The 21,375-nt window shown below is 41.6% G+C and overlaps 2 protein-coding genes across 7 annotated transcripts in view; one reads left to right on the top strand and one right to left on the bottom strand.

Annotated features, from left to right (window-relative positions):
* The window catches only part of XRRA1 (X-ray radiation resistance associated 1), a 124,991-nt gene extending 117,460 nt beyond the window's left edge, over nucleotides 1–7,531 (top strand). The window contains exon 19 of the transcript XR_002335534.1: nucleotides 7,451–7,531. The gene's annotated coding sequence lies outside the window, so the exon portion shown is untranslated. The remainder of the gene's footprint in view (nucleotides 1–7,450) is intronic.
* Nucleotides 1–21,375, bottom strand: part of RNF169 (ring finger protein 169) — a 107,592-nt gene that overhangs the window by 14,134 nt on the left and 72,083 nt on the right. For all 6 annotated transcript variants that reach the window (XM_021062504.1, XM_021062508.1, XM_021062509.1 and 3 more), the window contains exons 3-4: nucleotides 20,020–20,166; nucleotides 13,662–13,780 (exon numbers count right to left, since the gene is read on the bottom strand). In XM_021062504.1, the coding sequence (XP_020918163.1) occupies nucleotides 13,662–13,780; nucleotides 20,020–20,166 (266 nt within the window). The remainder of the gene's footprint in view (nucleotides 1–13,661; nucleotides 13,781–20,019; nucleotides 20,167–21,375) is intronic.

The raw sequence follows: 21,375 nt of genomic DNA, 5'->3' as shown, positions 1-21,375 counted from the left end.
TTAAGATTCCACATAAAATTGATATATAATATTTGTCTTTCTCTCTGACTTACTAGTTCACTTAGCATAATGTCCTCAAGGTCTGTCCATGTTGTTGCAAATGGCAGGATTTTCTTTTTGCTCACGGCTGATGTCTATGTAACATTTTCTAAGTCCATGTATTGACACTTAGAGATGGTTTCCTTACCTTGCTTACTGTGAATAATGTTGCAATGACTGTGGGAGTGCAGACGGCTCTCTGAGATCCTGACTTCGTTTGGACATATACCCAGAAGTGGGATTGCTGGATTACAGGGAGTGATGGTTTCAATTTTTTGAGGAACTGCCACACTGTCTTCCACAGTGGCTGTGCCAGTCTACATTCCTACCAAAAGCGCACCAAGTCCCCTTTCTCCACATCCTTACCAACACTTATTATCACTCATACTCTTTTTTGGTTTGTTTGAGTCTTTGTTCGTTTGTTTTTTTAGGGCTACCCAGCAGCATTTTTAACTGGTTTGGATTTTTTGTTTTCAAATTGTATGAATTCCTTCTATAATTTTGACATTAACCCCCTTATCAGGCTAGTGGTCGAATCGGAGCTGCAGCTGCCGGCCTTCGCCACAGCCACTCCAGATTCAGGCCATGTCTTCGACTGATGCCACAGCTCACAGCAATGCCAGATCCTTAACCCACTGTGCAAGGCCAAGGATCGAACGAGAATCCTCGTGGATACTTAGTTGGGTTCATTACCACTGAGCCACAACGGGAACTCCTATCTCATATTCTTGAGGATAGCCATTCTAACAGGTGTGAGGTGAAATCGCATCGTGGTTTTGATATGCATTTTACTGATAATTAGCGATGCTTAGCAACTTTTCATGTACTTGTTGGCTATCTGTATGTCTTCTTTGGAAAAATGTCCAGTTCCCCTGCTGATTTTTAACTGGTTTGGACTTTTTGTTTTCAAATTGTATGAGTTCTTTCTATAATTTTGACATTAACCCCCTTATCAAATATGATTTACATTTGTATGGAATCTTTCCCTGCCCCTTCATTTTGAGTCTATGTATCAGTAAAGCTGAAATGAGTCTCTTGTAGACAGAATACAGTTAAGCCTTTTTAAGAATTCATCCAGCCACTGTACGTTTTTGTTTTTGTTTTTTTTTTGCTTTTTAGTTCCGAACCCATGGCATATGGAGGTTCCCAGCCTAGAGATCAAATCAGAGCTATAGCTGCCAGCCTATGACACACCCACAGCAATGCCAGATCCAAGTCATGTCTGTGACCTATACCACAGCTCACAGCAATGCTCAATCCTTAACCCACTGAGTGAGGCTAGGATCGAACTTGCAACCTCATGGTTCCTAGTCAGATTCATTTCCACTGCGCCACAATGGGAACTCCCACTGTATGCCTTTTGACTAGAAATTTTAATCTGAGTAATATATTCTATTGTATGTGTACACACACACACACTTCTTTATCCATTCATCTGCAGATGGATACTTAGGTTGCTTCCATGTCTTGGCTATTGTAAATAGTGCTGCAATAAACACTGAGGTCCATGTATCTTTTCAAACTGGATTTTTCTCTGGATATATGCCCAGGAGTGGGAATGTAGGATCATATGGTAACTCTATTTTTAGTTTTTTAAGGAACATCCATACTTTTCTCTGGAGTGGCTGTACCAATTTACATTCCTACCAACAGTGTAAGAGGGTTCCTTTTTCTCCTCACCCTCTCCAGCATTTGTTATCTGCAGACTTTCTGATGACGGCCGTCCTGACTCCAACGAGGTGCTGCTTCACTGTGGAGTGATGTTGGGGGTCAGCGGGGAGGGTGCATAGGTGAGGTGCCCCAGTGGCTTGTGGGTAGGCTTCTTGATGGCGTCGTGATGTAGGTAGTGAGATGGTCATCCTTTAATGCCCTCTCCGAGTCGCCTCTGCTGCCTTCCCAGCCTCTTCCAGCCCTCGGTCACGTAGCTCAGGGCTCAGTACTCTGGTTGAGGCAGGAGGAGAAGCCAGCTGCTTCCCCCTGACTTTCCCCCCGGGGCAATCGCAGCACAGGAAAATCTCTCGGCCCCGAGCTGTGCCACCTTGGAGGAGAGGGATTCGGGTGAAGTCAAAGGGATCCTCTTCCCTCTCTAACGCATCAAAACGCATGTATATTTTTGCTCCAGTGGTGTGCTGGAACTATATTCATAAAGGATACTGGTTTGTGGTTTTCTTTTCTTGTGATGTCTGCATCTGGCTTTGATGTTAGGATGATCTCGGCCGCAAAGAATGAGTGAAGAGGGACGAGTTCACGCCTACTTGTTGAAGGAGTCTGAGAAACAGTCACGTGGGTTCTTCTTTTAACGTTTGGTAGAAACATCAACGAAATCATCTGGTCCTGGGCTTGTCTCTGTCGGAAGTTTCAAATTACTGGTTCAACCTTTTCACTGGTTATGGGTCTATTCAGATTTTCAATTTCTTGATCACTTAAGTACTTTGTTTCTAGGAATGTGTCTATTTCGTTCAGGTTATCTAATCTGTTGGCGTAAAATTGTTCACAGTATTTTCTTTTTTATATTTTTATTTATTTTTTTGTCTTTTTGCTATTTCTTTGGGCCGCTCCCGCGGCATATGGAGATTCCCAGGCTAGGGGTCGAATCGGAGCTGTAGCCACCAGCCTACGCCAGAGCCACAGCAATGCAGGATCCGAGCCGCGTCTGCAACCTACACCACAGCTCACGGCAACGCCGGAGCGTCAACCCACTGAGCAAGGGCAGGGACCGAACCCGCATCCTCATGGTTCCTAGTTGGATTCGTTAACCACTGCGCCACGACGGGAACTCCCACAGTATTCTTTTACAATCCTTTTTTACTTCTATGGGTCAGTTAGCAATGGCCCCATTTTCCTTCCTGATTTTGCATGTTCTCCCTTTTTTCTTCATCAATCCATCTAAAGGTCTGTCAGTTTTGGCGATCTTTCTGAAAAACCAACTTTTGCTTCCTCTATTTCATTTATCTTCACTATGATCTTTATTATTTCCTTCCTTTTGCTTGATATGTGTTTAGTTCACTCTTCTTTTTCTGGTTTGTCAAAAGATTACATTATTTGAGGTTTTTTTTCTTTTTTAGTGTAGGCATTTACAGACATCCCTTTCCTTCTAATCACTGCTCTTACTGCAGCCCAGAAGCTTTAGTTGTTGGTTTTCTTTCTTTCCTCTTAAAGAATTTAAAAATTTATCTTATGATTACTTTTTGGCCTACTGATTTTTAAAGAATGTGTTTGTTTAACTTCTACATATTTGTGCATTTTTCAATTTTCCTTCTGTTACTGATTTCTAGCTTCATACCACTGTGGTCAAAAAAAGATATTTTACATATTCCAATCTATTCAGATTTACTGAGACTTACTTTAGGGTCTAACATGTGGTCTATTGTGGAGAATGTCCCATGTGTGCTATAAAAGAAAGTGTGTTCAGTTGTTGGTCAGAGTGCTCTATGTACGTTAGGTCTTGTTGGTACACAGTTTTATGCAGGTCTTCTATAGCCTTTGTTTACCTTTCATCGTTGAAAGTGGGTATTAAAGTCTCCAATTATTAATATTAAAATGTCTATTACTCTCTTCAGTTCTGTCAGTTTCTGCTTTACATATTTTATGGATCCATTATTACGTGTGTATGTCTTTACAGCTGTCATTCCATCTTCTAGTGGAATGACTCTTTTCTCATTATCCAGTGCCCTCTTTGTCTCTTGTAATAATTGTCCTAAAGTCTACATTGCTGGACATTGTATAACTACTCTAGTTTTCTTTTGGTCACTGTTTGCATCTTTCACTTTCAACCTCTTTCTGTCTCTGGATCTAAAGTGAGTCTCAGTATATATTTGGATCATATTTATTTTATAAAAATCCATTCTGCCACTTTCTGCCTTTTAATTGGAGAGTTTAATTCACTTACATTAATTTACTTACTGATAAGGAAGGACTTCTGCCATTTTCCTATTGTTTTCCATACCCCCTATACCTTTTGTGTGCCACAATGCCTCCAGCAATGCCTTCTTCTGTGTCAGATATCTCCCAGTGTACCAATTTTATTTCCTTTTTCCTTCTTTAAGGATATATATTTTATTTTCTCAGTGGTTGCCCTGGGGAAAACTATTAACATCTTAATGTTTTAAATTAATACCAACTTAATTTTTTTTTGATAGGCAAGAAATAGATTTAATTAAGATAGGATGACGCTTGTGAGAGATGCCAGCAGGCAGGCACAGAAGCTCTCCCATCTTAATTTTCAACAGCATACATAATCTTTACCTCCCTTATTTTGTTATTGTAACACAGAGAGTTGAAAATATCATGTAAACCATAAACATAACATATAGATATTATTACTGAACTATTTGGTCAAGTTAAGAGGCTTCAAGCTGGCTAAGGATAGTTAAGAGCAGAGAACTTGATAATGTTCTTAAGATGTAAGAGCTCAAACCATACCTTCACTAAAAAATAGGGGAAGTAACTACTCCCTTCACCTTTGTGCCCATCCATTTCTATATTCCCAAGCCCTAACACAGTGCCTGGCATATATTGGACATACTCAATAAATTTCTTTTTTTTTTTTTTTTTTTTTTGTCTTTTTGCCTTTTCTAGGGCTGCTCCTACGGAATAAGGAGGTTCCCAGGTTAGGGGTCTAATCTGAGCTACAGCCGCCATCCTACGCCAGAGCCACAGCAACTCGGGATCCGAGCCACATCTGCAAGGTGCACCACAGCTCATGGCAATGCCGGATCCTTAACCCACTGAGCAAGGCCAGGGATCGAACCTGCAACCTCATGGTTCCTAGTTGGATTCGTTAACCACTGCACCACAAGGGGAACTCCTCAATAAATTTCTTATAAATGAATAAAAATATGTACAAAAATGCCTATCTACTCTTTAAGGAAAGGAAATTTCAGCATTTATTAGGAATCTATTATCTGTCAGGCATTGTGTACATGGTTTAAATATACTGTATCTTATCTAATCCATATAGAAACCCTGTAAGTATCAGCATCCTCAATTTACAAAGAACTGAGGCAAGTGACTTTTCCCGGGTCCCACAGCTGATGCCAACCAAGGTTTAAATCTGTATGTCCAAGATTCTACGGTTGTGCTCTTTCTATCGCAGCATTCCCACCTTATATCCTACTCTACTCTGCCACAGAACAGACCCAGCACGTCCAGGGAGGCTCTTGCTTCCAAACACATAATGAAGTCATAAACAAGAGAAAGCAGCATTGTCTGAAAAGGCAACCAGCTTAAAATTTCCACTGCCAAGAGACCAGATGGTTTCTGGGATGTCTAGTTAAGCTAAAAATACCAACAACCACAATGAATCTGACTTACAAACAGAGAAAAGGAGGAACAGCCAGTGTAAACATGCAGCTGGAAAGCTAGAAAATTTAGTGCTTATAAAACACTGCTTAAAGAGCTTTCAAATGGTAATACAGGATGTCAAACATCAGACAGCTCATGTTCCTGACTGCCCGCCATCCCTCTCTCTTCTCTCACCCACCCGCACCACATTAGTTTCCTAATCGAGCGCGCAGGTCTGGCCGAGCTGAGTCTCACCAAGACGCTACATGCTGGACAGGATCCTCCTCCCAGCCCCTAGCCTGAGAAACGGGCAAGAGTCTGCTACAATCCTTCCCTTGTTTACTTATTACGGGGTTACCTGTCCCGTGTACACAAGCATTCTTTATTAAAAGTGTACAACTGAATGATTTTTAGTATATTCACAGAGTTGTTTACCCATCATCAGATCTTTAGTCCCTTTCCACCACCTCATAAGGAACCTCACACCCTTTAGCTGTCACTCCTAAACCCTGCCTTCTCCTCCAGTCTAAGCAACCACTGATCTACTTTCTGTTTCTACATAGTTGCCCATTCAGGACATACACTAGTACTTGCTGATGGACAGGGACAGTGGCTCCACAGCTGTGTTTCAAAAGGCCTAGCATCATGAAAAAGGATTGAAGTACCCTCAAACAACGGGATAATGTCACAAACTTGTATTTTTTTTGAATAAGGTAGGTTATAAATTATTAAACAAACAGAGGCAAGGGAGCTTCCTGTGCAAAGGCAGATCATTTCAAGACACAGATCCAAGCACAGAGCCTTCTGTCACAGGTAGCAGGGCACAGGTTTGGAGTCAGAGAGACTGGGGTTCCAGGTCCATCTCTGTCACCTACTGAGGTGAGACGTTCTGGAGAGAGTGACTTAACTTCTTTGAACTGTATTTTCCTTACCTGAAAATGGACAATAATGTTATAAACCTTACAGGATTAACCTAAGAACGAAAGGAAATGAGGTATGTAAAGTACCAAACGTGGCAGGAAGCCCTAGGAAAAAGGTGGGTCCCTGATGCCACCCTTACCATCCTGCTGGGCCCCTCTGAAACGACCAAGGTATTTCTATTTTAGTCTGGCAGAGGGATTACTGACACCTCTAAAACCTGCTCCTCAAGGTCCGCTTCTTCCTTTTCCAGCCATACTCCAGACTTTTAACAAGGTTGGTCCTCTTAACCAGCTCATCCACTTGTTTTCATTCTCTTATCCGTCCCCCAACACACACACACACACACACACACACACACACACACACACACACGATCTGCTCCAAGCCATCATCAAGCCTTGCTGTGGTTTCTTTCAAATCACTACCTCATTTTCTCTCTCAGAGTCTCCTTTATGTTACTGTTTGGACTATTCCCCACATAAAACTTGCTAATTCTAATCCCGGGATTTTTACAGACTCTCTGACTGCCCCTGCCTCTTCATGCCCTGGCCACATTCCTCCACCCTTTAAAACTCTGCTCTCAGCCACCTGGACACTTCGATTTTAGAGGTGAAAAGAATCTTGAGAAACCACTCGGTAAAGTCCCCTGCCCAGCAACAGGTAGGGCGCAACAACTTGCATTTTGCATGAGACAGAAGGAGGTCAACTGACTTGACTTAAGCTCACCCCACTTCCCTAAACCCCCCTAGACAGGCTTCCCTACCCTCACTTCCCTGGTTTGCCTCCTTTATGGATTCTAGTCCTCCAGCATCATGTCATTTATGCGTCTGGTATCTGTTAACTGAAAGCATCTGTATTTTCATTTGTTCGTTTTGACACCAGAGGAACAAGTCTGCATATTTCAATTCACTGCAGCACTGGGAGTGACCGGGTGTGCTGGTACCACTGCTGAGTCTGCGCTCGGTCTCCGTCTCCCCTTGCGCACGCGCGCGCGTGTATACACACACACACACACAGCCCTTAGAGTGAGCACACACACTTCATGCAAGGAGCCTTTGGCAGGTCGGAGCTCTCTGATGAGGCGCCTTTGTCCGGGTCACTAGCCTTGAGCCAGGCACCCCTGCTCTCCTCGGCTCCGGGCCTAGCAGCCCTTTTACACCTTGTGGTCACACAATGCCTTTGGCTAAACTGTTGGTTCTTTCCGTAGATGGAAGATGTGGAAATGAAGAATAAGTAATTACCCGAGGACGAGACCTTTTCCTAGCTTCCCCTTTGGTGAGCTCAGGAACGAACTGTGCGAACAAGAGAGCATTTAAGAAAAATCACAAGAAGATGACCAGCCTGCACACACAGTGGGGGACGGCGAAGGCTCTGGCCTTACTCATCTCAGCGATTAACCAAGATCACGTCCCCTTTTCCCTTTAAAAACTTTCACGGCTGAGCAGAACCTTCCGAAGCGTTTTGGAGGGAATACTGAGTCTACTGTCTCCTCAGATGGCTGGCATTTTTTTTTTCCCCCCACAGCTGCAGCTGAGGGATAGGGAAGTTTCCAGGCTAGGGGTTGAAACAGAGCTGCAGCTGGGGCCTACACCACAGCCATGGCAACACCGGATCCAAGCTGCATCTGCAACCTATGACACAGCTTTCGGCAACGCTGGATCCTTAACCCACTGAGTGAGGCCAGGGATCAAACCTGCATCCTCAAGACGACAATGTCAGGTCCTTAACTGGCTGAGCCACAATGGAACTCCCAGCATTTGGATAAAAAGCTACCTTCCTCTCTACTAACACTTGTCTGTCTGATTGATTCTCTCTCTCTCTCTCTCTCTCTCGTACTGTTTTTCGAGTGGTGAGCGGAAGGACTTGAGTTCGGTAATATTCATGTCTCTTTTTGCTGTACCCCACTCCGAACTACAGACTCAGCCTTAAAGTATTTAGACACTAGAAAACAAAATAATGTAGCTTATCTCTACTTAATTAAGGCTTAATTATTACTCAGTAGAACACAGATTTTTCTTTTACAAAATCTATACAAAGGATCATGATGAGTTGTTGCTAATGCATTAACGGGCCAAAGGCAACCATAAGGTAGAAAAGCTTAATGAATGAAGTCCCTAGGACCCCTCCCTTAAATCCCACATCAATCCTACGGAGTCTAGTCTAAAACACAGCCCCAGACAACCTGTTTCCTCTCTAGCGCCCAGAGTCCTCTCTCCTAAAGACCCTGTGCTGCAAGTCTGACAATCAGTTCTGACAAAGACCCTTACCTACCCACAAGCTAGCTTTTCAAACATTCCACACTTATTTATTGAGCCTCTGCTACGTGCCAGGCACTGTACTAGGTACTGTGAATGCAATGGTGAACAAGATTTTATCCCTGCTTGCAAAAGATTTAAAATCCAGGGGGTAGTTGCCGTTGTGGCGCAGTGGGTTAATGACCTAGCTTGTCTCTGTGGAAGTGCCAGTTCAATCCCCAGCCCTGCACAGTGGATTAGGGATCTGGTGTTGCTGCAACTGTGGCAGAGGTTGCGGCTCGGGCTCAGATTCAACCCCTGGCCCAGGAACGTCCATATGCTGTAGATGTGACCAAAAAAGGAAAAAGAAAAATCCAGTGGGAAGATGCACATGAGGGCCTATATGAGGGTCATGGGGGACAGAAGGGGGGAGCGGAAGGAGCCAAGAGACCGCAGTTCTAACTCAGCGTCCTGCTACTCTAGCAGTCTAGAATTTGGCAAGCCACATTTCCTTGCTGGGCTTTATTTAGTCTTCTCATCCATACAACAATGGATCTAGGTAAGACAATATTTAAGGTCCTTTTCAGCTCTAAGAGTTCTAAAGGACGATAACAACAAAAGAGCAGCAACAATACTCACTGAAGCCTTATCGTGTGCCAGAAATATCACCAGGCACCATTAACTTAAGATACTTTTGGGAGTTCTCATCGTGGCTCAGCGGTGAACGAACTTGACTAGCATCCATGAGGACGAGGGTCTGAGCCGTGGCCTCGCTCAGTGGGTTAAGGATTAGGCATTGCCGTGAGCTGTGGTGCACGTCACAGACATGGCTCAGATCCTGTGTTGCTGTGGCTGTGGTGTAGGCCAGCAGCTGTAGCTCCGATTCAACCCCTAGACTGGGAACCTCCACATGCTGCTAGAGCAGCCCTAAAAAGCAAAAAGAGAGAGAGAGAAGAATATAATACCGAAAATTATTTTTTAAATTATAGGTCATGTTGGAAAGCTGTGATGACCGAATTGAAAACTCTGTCATAATCCCAAACTTCCTGATAGCCAAAGCAAAGAGGAAAAACACAACTGGATGTGTAGCTCTTAGAAAGGACACTGGCCCAACAGAGAAAAATTTTCCAGATTGAGCTTTTAGAATAATTTGCAACCAGGTGTTTTGTTGGATTCTTCTAGTAGTGAAGAGGGGATGAGGAATGAAGGGAAATAAATTTAAACAAACAAACCAGATTAATTCTTTTAAATGAGCATATGTTTTATGATTAACGTAGAAATGACCTAGGGTCAACTATTATTCTGTCTGCCTATCTGGAAAAAGTTTCATTTTCAAAGGGCTGTAGAACTGTATTAATGTGCTCAAAAGGCCTCTTTGCTTTTGAATTTTTCAAATGAAAACAGGCTGAGCTGCTGGCCAGACTCAGCCAGAATCTATTGATGGATTTCTTCCAAAGTAATCAGCCTACCAGGCTTACCCACTCTATAACTTTCAAGTTTTTAGGCTTAAGAAACAAAAGTTTATAAAGTTGATAAGAAAAATAAATGCAAATTAATTTGACTTTAATACAGTTGTAAAAAATTCTGAAGGTTTTTCATATAAACTCTCTTTAGGAAATGAACTTGCAGAGAAAACCTATCATTTTGCTGTTGCTTAGCAGATAGAAAAAAAAAATGCATTTGAAATATCTCCAAACTATTAACAATGCTAATTCTTTTCTTATTGTCATAATATATATATATAAAACATAAAAATTATCATTTTAACCATTTTAAATTTATAGGCACATTGCTATACAATCATCACCACACTAACTCCTTTTTTTTTCATGGCTGTACCCACGGCACATGGAAGTTCCTGGGCCAGGGACTGAGTCCGAACTGAAGCTGTGACCTATGCTGTAGCTGTAGCAATGCCAGATCCTTTAACCCACTGCACCAAGCCAGGGATCAAACACACACCCCTGCAGTGACCCAAGTTGCTGCAGTCCGATTCTTAACCCACTGCACCACAGCACGAACTCTACTTTTTTAATATATCTACTGCTTCATCTCATTGTCAGCACTCACAACCCCACACTGTTTTCCTAAAAATCACTTAGAATTGAGACTTAATATTTCCTTATCTAAGGAGTGAAACATGTTGACTAAATAAGAGATGCAATTCGCCATATTACCATACTAAATTTTCTAACCTAAGGTTCCCATAACATCAACAAGTTATTTCCTACAAAGAAACCCTACCAACCAGATCTAATTAGCTGTTTTAATAACTGTACTCATAATTGAACTCAACCCATAACTTTGGCTATTTGGAAAAGAAAAATGCTGAAATCCAGAAATACATACTGCTGACTGCAAATATATATATATTTGCCATATATATATATGCCATTCCTGAAGCATGCAGAAGTTCCTGGGCCAGGAATTGTACCCATGCCGCATCTGTAACCAGAGCCACAGCAGTGACCACACTGGATCCTTAACCCACTGAGCCACCAGGAAACTCTTGCAAATATTTCTTTTTTTTTTTTTTTTTTTTTTTTTGGCTTTTTTTGCTATTTCTTGGGCCGCTCCCGCGGCATATGGAGATTCCCAGGCTAGGGGTCTAATTGGAGCAGTAGCCACCAGCCTACACCACAGCCACAGCAACGCAGGATCTGAGCCGCGTCTGCAACCTACACCACAGCTCACGGCAACGCCAGATCCTTAACCCACTGAGCAAGGGCAGGGACCGAACCTGCAACCTCATGGTTCCTAGTCGGATTCGTTAACCACTGCGCCACGACGGGAACTCCTGCAAATATTTCTTAATGATAACATGTTAAGTGAATATTTTCCTATAAATTAATCCCTTTGTGACTCAGTGTTATAAAAAAGGGCAAAGATGGGCCAAGGAGCAGGAAAAGAAGATATATTACAGATATTCCAGAGCCATATATAACCAAAAGCACAACCCTTCTGAGGAGGGGTAAGAATATTGCGTTATAGGTAAATGAGCTTGGGCTTCAAAGGGCACACCTGCTTTTTCCAAACTGTGTTCCACAGAATGTAACTTTGAAAATTTAAAGAGCTATTCCATTGGAGACATAGAAAAAAACAGTTCAAGAGGTAACTTCATTTGGCAAATATTGAGTAATTAAATGAAAGGTTTTTTTTTCTTCAGAAAAAAAAAGCCACACCCTTCTATACAGACTACATTTTGCCCCTTTGGAGAAAAATTTTCTAGGTTCCTTGCTAGGCATTTCTAAGTAATGACATATTAAACTTACACCCACTTTAAAAGAGTGAATTAACAAGGGTACAGACTGGAATGGTAATAAGTAATTCATCTGTCCAATGTCCACGCCAATTAATTGGGGCAACATGGCCTTCACGTAATATTTGAATTTCAATAAAATTTTCTTTTTTCCAAGTCATTTCAAATTATGAGATGTTAATTAATTAAGCAGAGATTGCCTAAAGCAACATCTAGGTGTTTCAGTGGGTATTTATTGTGACTTGATTGGAATTAATGACACGATCTTTTTTTTCTTCTCAGTAGACCCCTATTATAATCATTAAGATAGACCTACTATAAATGGAGAAAAATCCACATACACATTCAGCCATTGACAATTGTTAGCCAAGCAATCTGGAATTTTTTTTACCTTCAGAGGGTATCTATAGTTCAAGCTCATAAGCGCAAAGCAAGAGTTTCAACATCACCGTAAATGGTTAAGTACGCTGGCTTACATCTCACTTTTTGGATCCTAATTACATCCATCAAGCTTCAGGGGCTACAATACAGTGGCTGTTCCACAAATGCCAAATGAATGAATAAATATTCTAGGAAAGGGCATTCCTGAAAGAAGGAGTTACCATCACCTACAGAAGGGGAGGCATTTAAGGGAAGGAGAGGTTTAGTGAATTTTACTCACAGGAATAACAGGAAAACCAGACTATTCCAAGAGAACGTATACAAAAAGGATTCAGACGTAAAACCATCAGGGATCGCAATACCATGAACTTTACAACATTCTTCAACTTAGTAGCTTTTTTGTCATATTTATTAGTGACTAGCAAGGAAAAGGGTCCAGGTGTATGTCCATAGGAATAGCAAGAAAGAGACCCACTTCGTCGTGCTGTGTGTGCGAAGAAAGAAAAGCACCCGAGACGGAGTTCCCGTCATGGCACAACAGAAATGAATGCAACTAATAACCATGAGGTTGCGGGTTTGATCCCTGGCCTTGCACCGTGGATTAAGGATCAGGCGTTGCCGCGAGCTGTGGTGTAGGCTGCAGACATGGCTTGGATCCTGCATTGCCGTGGCTGTGGTGTAGGCCTGCAGCTGTAGCCCTGATTATACCCCTAGCCTGGGAACCTCCATATGCCACAGGAGCAGCCCTAAAAAAAAGAAAAAGAAAAAAAAAAAGGAAAAAGCAAAGGAAAAGCACCCTAGAAATAAGGGTGAGTAATGCCAGCTTTAAACCAAAAAAGGAAACAAAATGGGGTAAAGATGGTGTCTTTTCATACTAAAACAGACAGCATGGCCCGTAGGAGCTCTCCACGAAATGTCTGTTGAATTCTTTTGAATAAATGATTCCTTCCAACCTTCTTCCCTTCTTTCATTTCTTCTCTTCTTTTCCCGTATCTTCTCTCCCCGCCTCCCTCCCTTCCTTCACCAAGCGCTTCTTTATTCCTCCATCACCCAACATCCATCCAACTCCTCCCGCCTTTCCCCCTCGGGGCCTTCAAAAGTCTGAATGGTCAAGAGACTGCTTGACCAGGGTCTTAACCCCCTTGAAACCACTCAAGACATATATTTACTTCTAGGCACTGAAAATAAAATCAGCTCTGGCCTCGGGTTCCTACTAAAGGAAAAAGTCCACAGAGAGAATCCATGGAAAATCCACTGTCAGCTGAAGAAGTCTTGGTAGTTTCCTCCCAGGACAGAAAGTTCCACTCTGCAGCAGAGCGATTAGACAATCCTACCGTGAGGATACCAGGAGTGGGTAAATTTTACTTTTCTTTAAAAGTTCAGGTCAGCCCCTTGTTCCTAATCCATATTTGAAAACCAGTCCCCCCTTCTCCCCACTCCCACCTCCCCAAAGGAGCTACAACAGGTACGTTTGCTTCCCCAGTCCCCTTGTCTCATACCCCAAAATGAAAAAACCCTGAGTGAGTTCAGAATCAGTCTCTTACCCTGCCAGGAAAGCTAAGGAGTAGGAGCTGTTCTTGGAAACAAATGCCGACCGGTGTGTCTGTATCATCTTGCCTCGGGAAGGTTCTTCATTCTCTGAATCTGAGAGACGTGCAGGACACTGGCAGGAGACAAGGGAGACAACACTGTCCATTTGGGGTTCCCATGGAATCCCCCATCAGTACTGTTCAGAGCTATTACATGCCACTTCTCTCGGAGTTCCAATCTATCTCGGAGAGCCCCATCTAGATAGCCTCAATATAGCTCACACTTCATGTATCCAAAATCACACTCAGTATTTCTCTTCTCTAAGCCCCTCTACCAACCCAGCTGGAAGCCTCAATGACATCCATCATCTTTCCTTTCCTTTCTTCGAAGTCACAACAACATTTCTACAGAGGTTTTTAAGCACCCCAACACATCCAAATATTTTACTTACTCTTCCCAGTAAGAAGGGATTACTACCTGTCTTTTACAGATGGCGAACTGAGGCTCAGAGAAGTTACTGTGCCTACGACGGTGGAGTTCATGCGTAGCTAACACTGGTACTGAGATCCAGAGCGTCCACCTCCGGAGCGCCCCCACGGTATTTCTCCTCTGCTCCTCTCCACTCCTGGAAGGTCCCTCCGATTTCACTCTTCTCACGTATGCTCGTGTTCACTGCCTCTCCTTAGATTCTCATCCTCTCCGACCTTGACTGCTTCAATAATCTACTCATAGGTCTTGCTCTCTAGCTTTTCTTTCCTCCAATCCCCTCCCCAGTCAAGCACACAGAATCCCACCTCTTCGCTGCTTAACTGTTGGTGACTTCAGGATAAGTCCAATCATCTTCACAAACCTTCACAAAGATCTAACCTTTCACAGTTTTTCTCCGCACAGGGAACTCCTTGAGCTCTACGGCCATCAAGCTACTTTTACTCTCCACAGGTACCATCACGGTCTTTCAAAACCCCTTTTCTTTTGGGCCTGCCATGTGTCCCTCTGCCTAAGAGTCTCCTTCCACACTCTTTGTCTGCCTATAAAATACTCATTGGCCTTTCAGAGGCATCTTAAATATTACTTTCTCTGCAAGGGCTTCCAAAAAAACCCTTAGATTAGCTTTCTGCATCTGGCTGATACCCATTCACCTATCTTCATTTTATTTTAGAGTCTCTCTCTCTTTTTTTTTTTTTTTGTCTTTTTGTATTTTCTAGGGCCGCACTTGTGGTACATGGAGGTTCCCAGGCTAGGGGTCTAATCGGAGCTGTGATGTAGGTCACAGACATGGCTCGGATCCCGTACTGCTATGGCTGTGGCGTAGGCCAGATCCTTAACCCACTGAGCGTGGCCAGGGATCGAACCCACAACCTCATGGTTCCTAGTCAGATTTGTTAACCACTGAACCACAACAGGAATTCCTAGAGTCTCTTTTTGAGTCTTTTCTTTTCTTTTCTTTTGGCCATGCCCACATCATGTAGAAGTTCCCGGGTCAAAGATCGAACCCAAGCCACAGCAGCAAAAAGGCCAGATCCTTAACCTACCAGGCCACCAGGGAACCCCTCTTTTTGAATCTTTAAATTTATGTTTGAAGTTTCTTTTAAATATGCCTTTTGCATACAACACGTCATGAGGATTTGCTCACGATTCAAATGAGTCTTCCTTTGAGGGGGAGCCACTAACCACACTGACCTGCAGCTCCTTCTTTAGGAGTCTAACTTCTGCTTTAGACAATAAACTCTGTGAAAGAAGGTCACCACCTTTTCTTTAAACCTCTAAAACCTTTGCAGAGTAGATAAACAGAAAAATGTCTAATGATGAAGCAGTCATCTGACGACTAAAGGACCATCGAAGTTAGAGTTGAGACAGAGGCACGTAAAGCTTCGTATGGCTCAGAGTACCTTGTATTCCTTAAATGCTTTGTTATTGTTTAACCTTGACAGGCAGATATAGACTGTGTTTCCTAACAACCTTTGAGAAAGGGTTGAAGGATTATAATTTACAGAGAAGCTTTTCAATTTTGTGGGGTTCTCACTCCTTAGGAACCCTTCACACAAACTATTTGCTGGAAAAACTTTAATAGCACTAACCTATTATCAAATTTTCTGGGGGAAAAGAAAAGGCTTTGACATCAATGGACTCAACAAGGGATAAATAACGGTAATTTCTGTTTATTTAGGTCTTTGTTATGTAATCAATTCAGCACCAAGTAAAAGCATGCTCAAATCCCAGCCCTGTTACTGAGCTCGCATTGTCACTGTAGGGTTAGTTGCTTCATCTTTCTGAGCCTCAGTTTCTCATCTATAAAATTAAGAATACTCTACTACATATATTGTGATAAACCATTAAAAGCATATAATAAATACCTTAGTTAACAAGTAGTAAGTGCTCAACAAAAGACAGATTTTGTTTATATCAATTTAAATGCTATTCATCTTTTAAGAAAAAACTTTACCATTATAATAGATACATGCCAGGTCCCTTTTGATTATTGAAAATAAATATACATTATTATAAATAAATAATTATGTAAACAGAAGGCACCCCCATCTCCAATCCCTCTGTTTCTACCCCCACGAAAGCTGTAGCCATAAGATAGGAAAATATTTACTTCTCATCTTTAACTGTGGATAAAAATAAGCCTATAAGAACTATGGATTCCTAAAATGGAAATCTGTGAAGTGATTTTTTTAAAATTTGTACGTAAAAAAAATTAAAAGAATGATAATACCCAGAGTTGGCAAAAGAGGAAATTAGTTTCGCACATCTGTTTACTGCTGGTGGGAGTATAACTATATATAAACTTCCCGGAGGTCAATAAAGAATAAATACCAAAAAGTCTTTAAAAGTACACTCCTTTCGATCTGGTCATTCCATTTCTAGTAGTTTATTCTAAGGACCTAATGAGACAAGTAGATTTCATCACTGTGGTGGTCTAAGATAGTAAAATATCAACAGGAGATTAATTAAATGAATTGATTACATAAATTCTGCAGTAAAGAAGAATTAGCAGGCCACTAAATAATTATATGGGATTCCTGAAGTTCCTGTTGTGGCTCAGCGGAAACGAAGCCAACTAGCATCCATGAGGATGCGGATTTGATCCCTGGCCCTGCAGAGTGGGTTAAGGATCTGGCGATTTGCTCACTGCCACAAGCTACAGTGTAGGTCACAGACACAGCTCAGATCTGGCATTGCTGTGGCCATGGCTGCAGCTCTGATTCAACCCCTAGCCTAGGAACACCCGCAGACCTAAAAAAAAAAAAATGTGGGATTCTTTATTTACACGGAAAGACATCCATGACTTAAAATTTATTTTAAAAGTTTATAAAACAGTGTACATACTGACTTACATTTCTGAAAAGGAAAACTATGTTTTACACACACGCATACTCACACATGCAAGTCTAGACGGACGTTTACAGGGATTATCTCCAGGTTGTGGGATGACGAGCCATTTTTCATGTTCAGCTTTAAAATCTTTGGTATGACTATAACTGTCTCACCAAATTGTTCTCTAACAATTTGCATTATTATTGGTATTAACTGTACCATAACAAATATAAGAAATTAAACATTGTGCCTAATTTATTTCCATTCCTTTTTTTTTTTTTTTTTTTTTTTTTTGTCTTTTTAGGGCCGAACCTTCGGCATATGGAGGCTCCCAGGCTAGGGGTCTAATCGGAGCTACAGCTGCCGGCCTGCACCACAGCCACAGCAACACCAGATTCTTAACCCATTGAGCGAGGCCAGAGATCGAACCTGCAACCTCATGGTTTCAGCGGATTCATTTCCACCACGCCGCGACAGGAACTCCTTATTTCCATTCTGAATAAAAGATAACTGCTTCCAGAGTAAGCATTCCTCCTTCTATTTGAATGCAACTTGATTAACATATATCAAACACTTGTGATATGCAAGGTACTATGGGGGATTTAAAACAGGTTAAGATGAATTTCCTATACCCTACAAATTTACAAATCAAGTAGAGACATACAAGCACACAACATAAGGAAGAATGAAATAAGCCCTATAAAAGTTACAAAGTGGGGGGAGGAAAGTTGAGGAGGAGAAAGAGAGAATGGATGATGGGAATAGAGAAATAGGTGAGGAATCCCTATAGGTTTCAGGAAGGTGACAGCTTTTGAACTGGACATGGAAAGATAAATAGCCTTTCGATAGGTAAGGTCAGTGGCATTTCAGTGAGATGAAATGCAAGAGCAAAGATTCTCAGGAGGGCAAGCATAGATTATACATTTGAGGAAAAGCAAACAGCTCTGTTCTCTAGAGTTTGGGGATGTAAGCAAGGATGGAAAGATATGCTAGAATAATTCTAAGGACCTGAATGTTGGTGGGAAGAGTTCTCATTTAACTCCACTGGAAAAAGGGAGCCGCTAAGGTTTTTGGAGCAGGTGGGTGAAATAATCAGTCCACCTCTAATCATAATATTCTCTCTGTAAAATATAATCCTTCAGCTGGCGTTCCCCTGAGACCAATTTGAATGTGTCTTGACTAAACTAAATGAGATTATTTGTTTAACATCAACATCTCTTAAGATGTATTTAAAGCTAAATTAGCATAATTTGAAAGTCCTCAAAAATATAAAAGCAAACAGAGAAAAAGGTAAAAATGACAAAAATCTAAAACTTGAAGTGTTCATAGATCCAACTTTACGTATTTTTGCATCGAAAATTTTGCCAAGTTGGCTACTGCCAATCAGAATTTTTACTTACTGATTCAAGATTAAATTTCAGGTTGATACAATTAATTTCTATTTCAAAGACTGAAGTGGCAGAGGAAAAAATAATTAGAGCAATTTCCCATTCTTCTTATGAATTAATGCTAGAGATAGTTCCCGGAGGAAACCTGGATCTGGCAAAGTCAGAGACAGCAGGTCCTTTCTCTCAAAGGACCATGTAAAGATTAAGTTCTCTCTGCCAAGAATGGCTTGTTCTGAAAAGAAATGCCCTTCTGGGTTATTTTCCTTGGGGACTCTAGTGGACAGTCCTGCTGGAGTGAAGAGGCAGAATCTGCAGTCTTTAGAGACCAAGACCACAAATAACTGGGGCTATGAGAACATACACTGCGTGCCCGAGACTGTCATAGATTTTGTTCTCGCCTTCCTTCTTTCACAGCTCCCAAGAAGAGAGCACTGAGAATACACAAGCATTTCATGTTTGTTAAACTGAAGCTTTTATAAGGTGGGAATGAAAATGGTTGTTTTTAACAATAATTTTAAAGCAACAATTATTATTACAACTGGAATCAAAAAGCCCTACATATATGCCGAGAGTCAGTAAATACTACCAATCCAAGAAACTTAAGTAATCTCAATTTTTGAAGTTCCTGAAATACTAACGAGCTTGAATCACAAAATGTTTTAACAGATACGACTCTAAAGGTATGTTAAGTACATATAGCAAGTAATAGAAGATGTCTGACCCAATATGAATTACTCAAGAAAAAAAAAACACCTCAATTGTAATCATCCATTAAGCATAATTAATGGGTCCTCCAAAGTGCTTTCTTATATTAGTTAAATACACCATTTACAACCTTTCCAATAATTTGCTTCTTAAATAAGTAATGAAAAAATTCAGGCAAGATTTGGCCAATTAGAAGTCTATTAGGTTAAGTTTAAACTAAGTATCTAATCTAATATTGAGGACCTACCTTGCAAATAGAACTGTGTTCCTTACAGCATTATGAGGAGCAAAAGGAAATAAAATAAAAGCTTTAAAAGGAAATCTAGTTGAGAATATAACACACACAGAACTCAAATGTCAAACAGCAATACACAGGAGCTCCTGTCGTGGCTCAGAAGAAATGAATCTGACTAGGAACCATGAGGTTGCGGGTTCGATCCCTGGCCTCGCTCAGTGGGTTAAGGATCCTACATTGCTATGAGCTATGGTGTAGGTCACAGACGTGGCTCACAGCTCGGATCCTGGGTTGCTGTGGCTTTGGTGTAGGCTGGCGGCTACAGCTCCGATTAGACCCCTAGCCTGGGAACCTCCATATGCCGCAGGTGCATCCCTAAAAAGACAAAAACAAAAACGAAAACAAAAAAAACCCCAACACATACATCAAAATGACAAAGCAGGCATAAAACTTGCCACACGGGGTATACTACTCTAGGGTTTTCCTCTCGTTCACCTTTTCTCCCCACTGTTCCCCTTAATCTTTCCACAAGTCTTTCTGCCCCATTCATAAATCACTTTCTCCAGCTCTCAGCAGATGCTAAAGTTCTTCACTGCTCTTGAGCTGCACAGTCAAGACTGTTCCTGTTCACCAGCATAGGTTTTTCACATCCATCAGATCCATGTCACTTGGGCCAAGTGCTGATTTTAAGGCAGGTGTCCATCAGAAAGGTGACCTACTTACACGCTCCAGATTTGTCTTCAGTACTGATGGCTCATCTCTTTTTTTCTGCTCATCCATTTTCTTTTTTCCTATTTCTGTGTCCTCTGGTAACAGCTTGTGAATTGGATCCTCAGAGGTTTTCTCCTCTTGTAACTTTTCTTCTTTTAGCTAAAAATACAAATCACACCAAAGAGTAAAGTTTTAGGCAACTACAGACTTAAAAACATCTTTTACTAAGTAGGCTTTTAGTACAAACAGGGAAGTTTTGAGACTTTTTCTTACTGGATATTAAGCCCTCTTAATTTTTAAGTAAGTCGACTTTTACTTGACTCTTGCCAAATATTTGCTTCATGGCTAAAGATTTAACTGCTCTGCATTCTTGAGCAATATGAAATCATAAAAGCTAAGATAACAACATAATCAAAAATAAAGTTTATTCACTTGGCCAAAAAAGGCTGAACCTAAAAACTTCCCTTGTTCCCATAAACCAGTTACAACTGCATTGGACCAGAAGAACAGCAAAGATGCAGTCCACGGAGGGTCAGAGAAGTTGGGCTGGGCAAGGTAAGTCTCTGGGCCTACCGGCAACAGAAAAAAAGGGGCTGGTCACAGTTCCAGTGCCCGACCGTTTGTGCTGTTACCTTGTGATCCACAGGACATGCCAAGGTACATGGTCTACAAGGACATTTAAGGCAGACTGAAATGCTCCTCACTTGGGGGAGGCGGCACGGCGTTATGAAAAACCCGGGTTCTAGTGGTTCTGTCACCTAGTTATTAGCTATACGATCTGGGGCCAATGAACCTTCACATGGTCACCTACTAAACTGGGCTCATGTTACTTTGCAGAGATTGTTTTAAGAAGTAAATTCAGTAATAGTTTAAAGTACTTAGTGTAGCATCTTGCTATATACTTATATAATATCAAGAGTTCTCTTTTCTAACCTCTTTATGCTCTTTTTTTTTTTTTTTATGGCCAGACCACGGGATATGGAAGTTCCAGGCCTAGGCGTCGAATCAGAGCTACAAGAGCAGGCTTACACCACAGCCACCACAACACCACCGTCTGTGCTGTTACCTTGTGAGCCACAGGATATGGATCACAGCTTGCAGCACCACCGGATACTTAACCCTCAGAATGAGGCCACAGATCGAACCCACATACTCATGGACACTATGTTGGGTTCTTAACCCGCTGAGTCACAATGGGAACTCCTATTCTCTTTTCATTGCTTGAGATGTTAAGGAAATTTAAATGATATAATGTTCATGAAAGCAATCTGAGGCCACTAATATTTTTAATCATACCTGTAAAAAAATAAAGCTGAAGAACAAATAAATACATTTCATTGGCTATTGACTCAGGGTTAAAAAACTAAT

The sequence above is a fragment of the Sus scrofa genome, chromosome 9 (genome assembly GCF_000003025.6).
Source record: "Sus scrofa isolate TJ Tabasco breed Duroc chromosome 9, Sscrofa11.1, whole genome shotgun sequence".
In the NCBI taxonomy this organism is placed as follows: domain Eukaryota; kingdom Metazoa; phylum Chordata; class Mammalia; order Artiodactyla; family Suidae; genus Sus; species Sus scrofa.
Note: the sequence above shows the minus strand (reverse complement) of the source record. Positions and strands in the feature narration are given on the sequence as shown.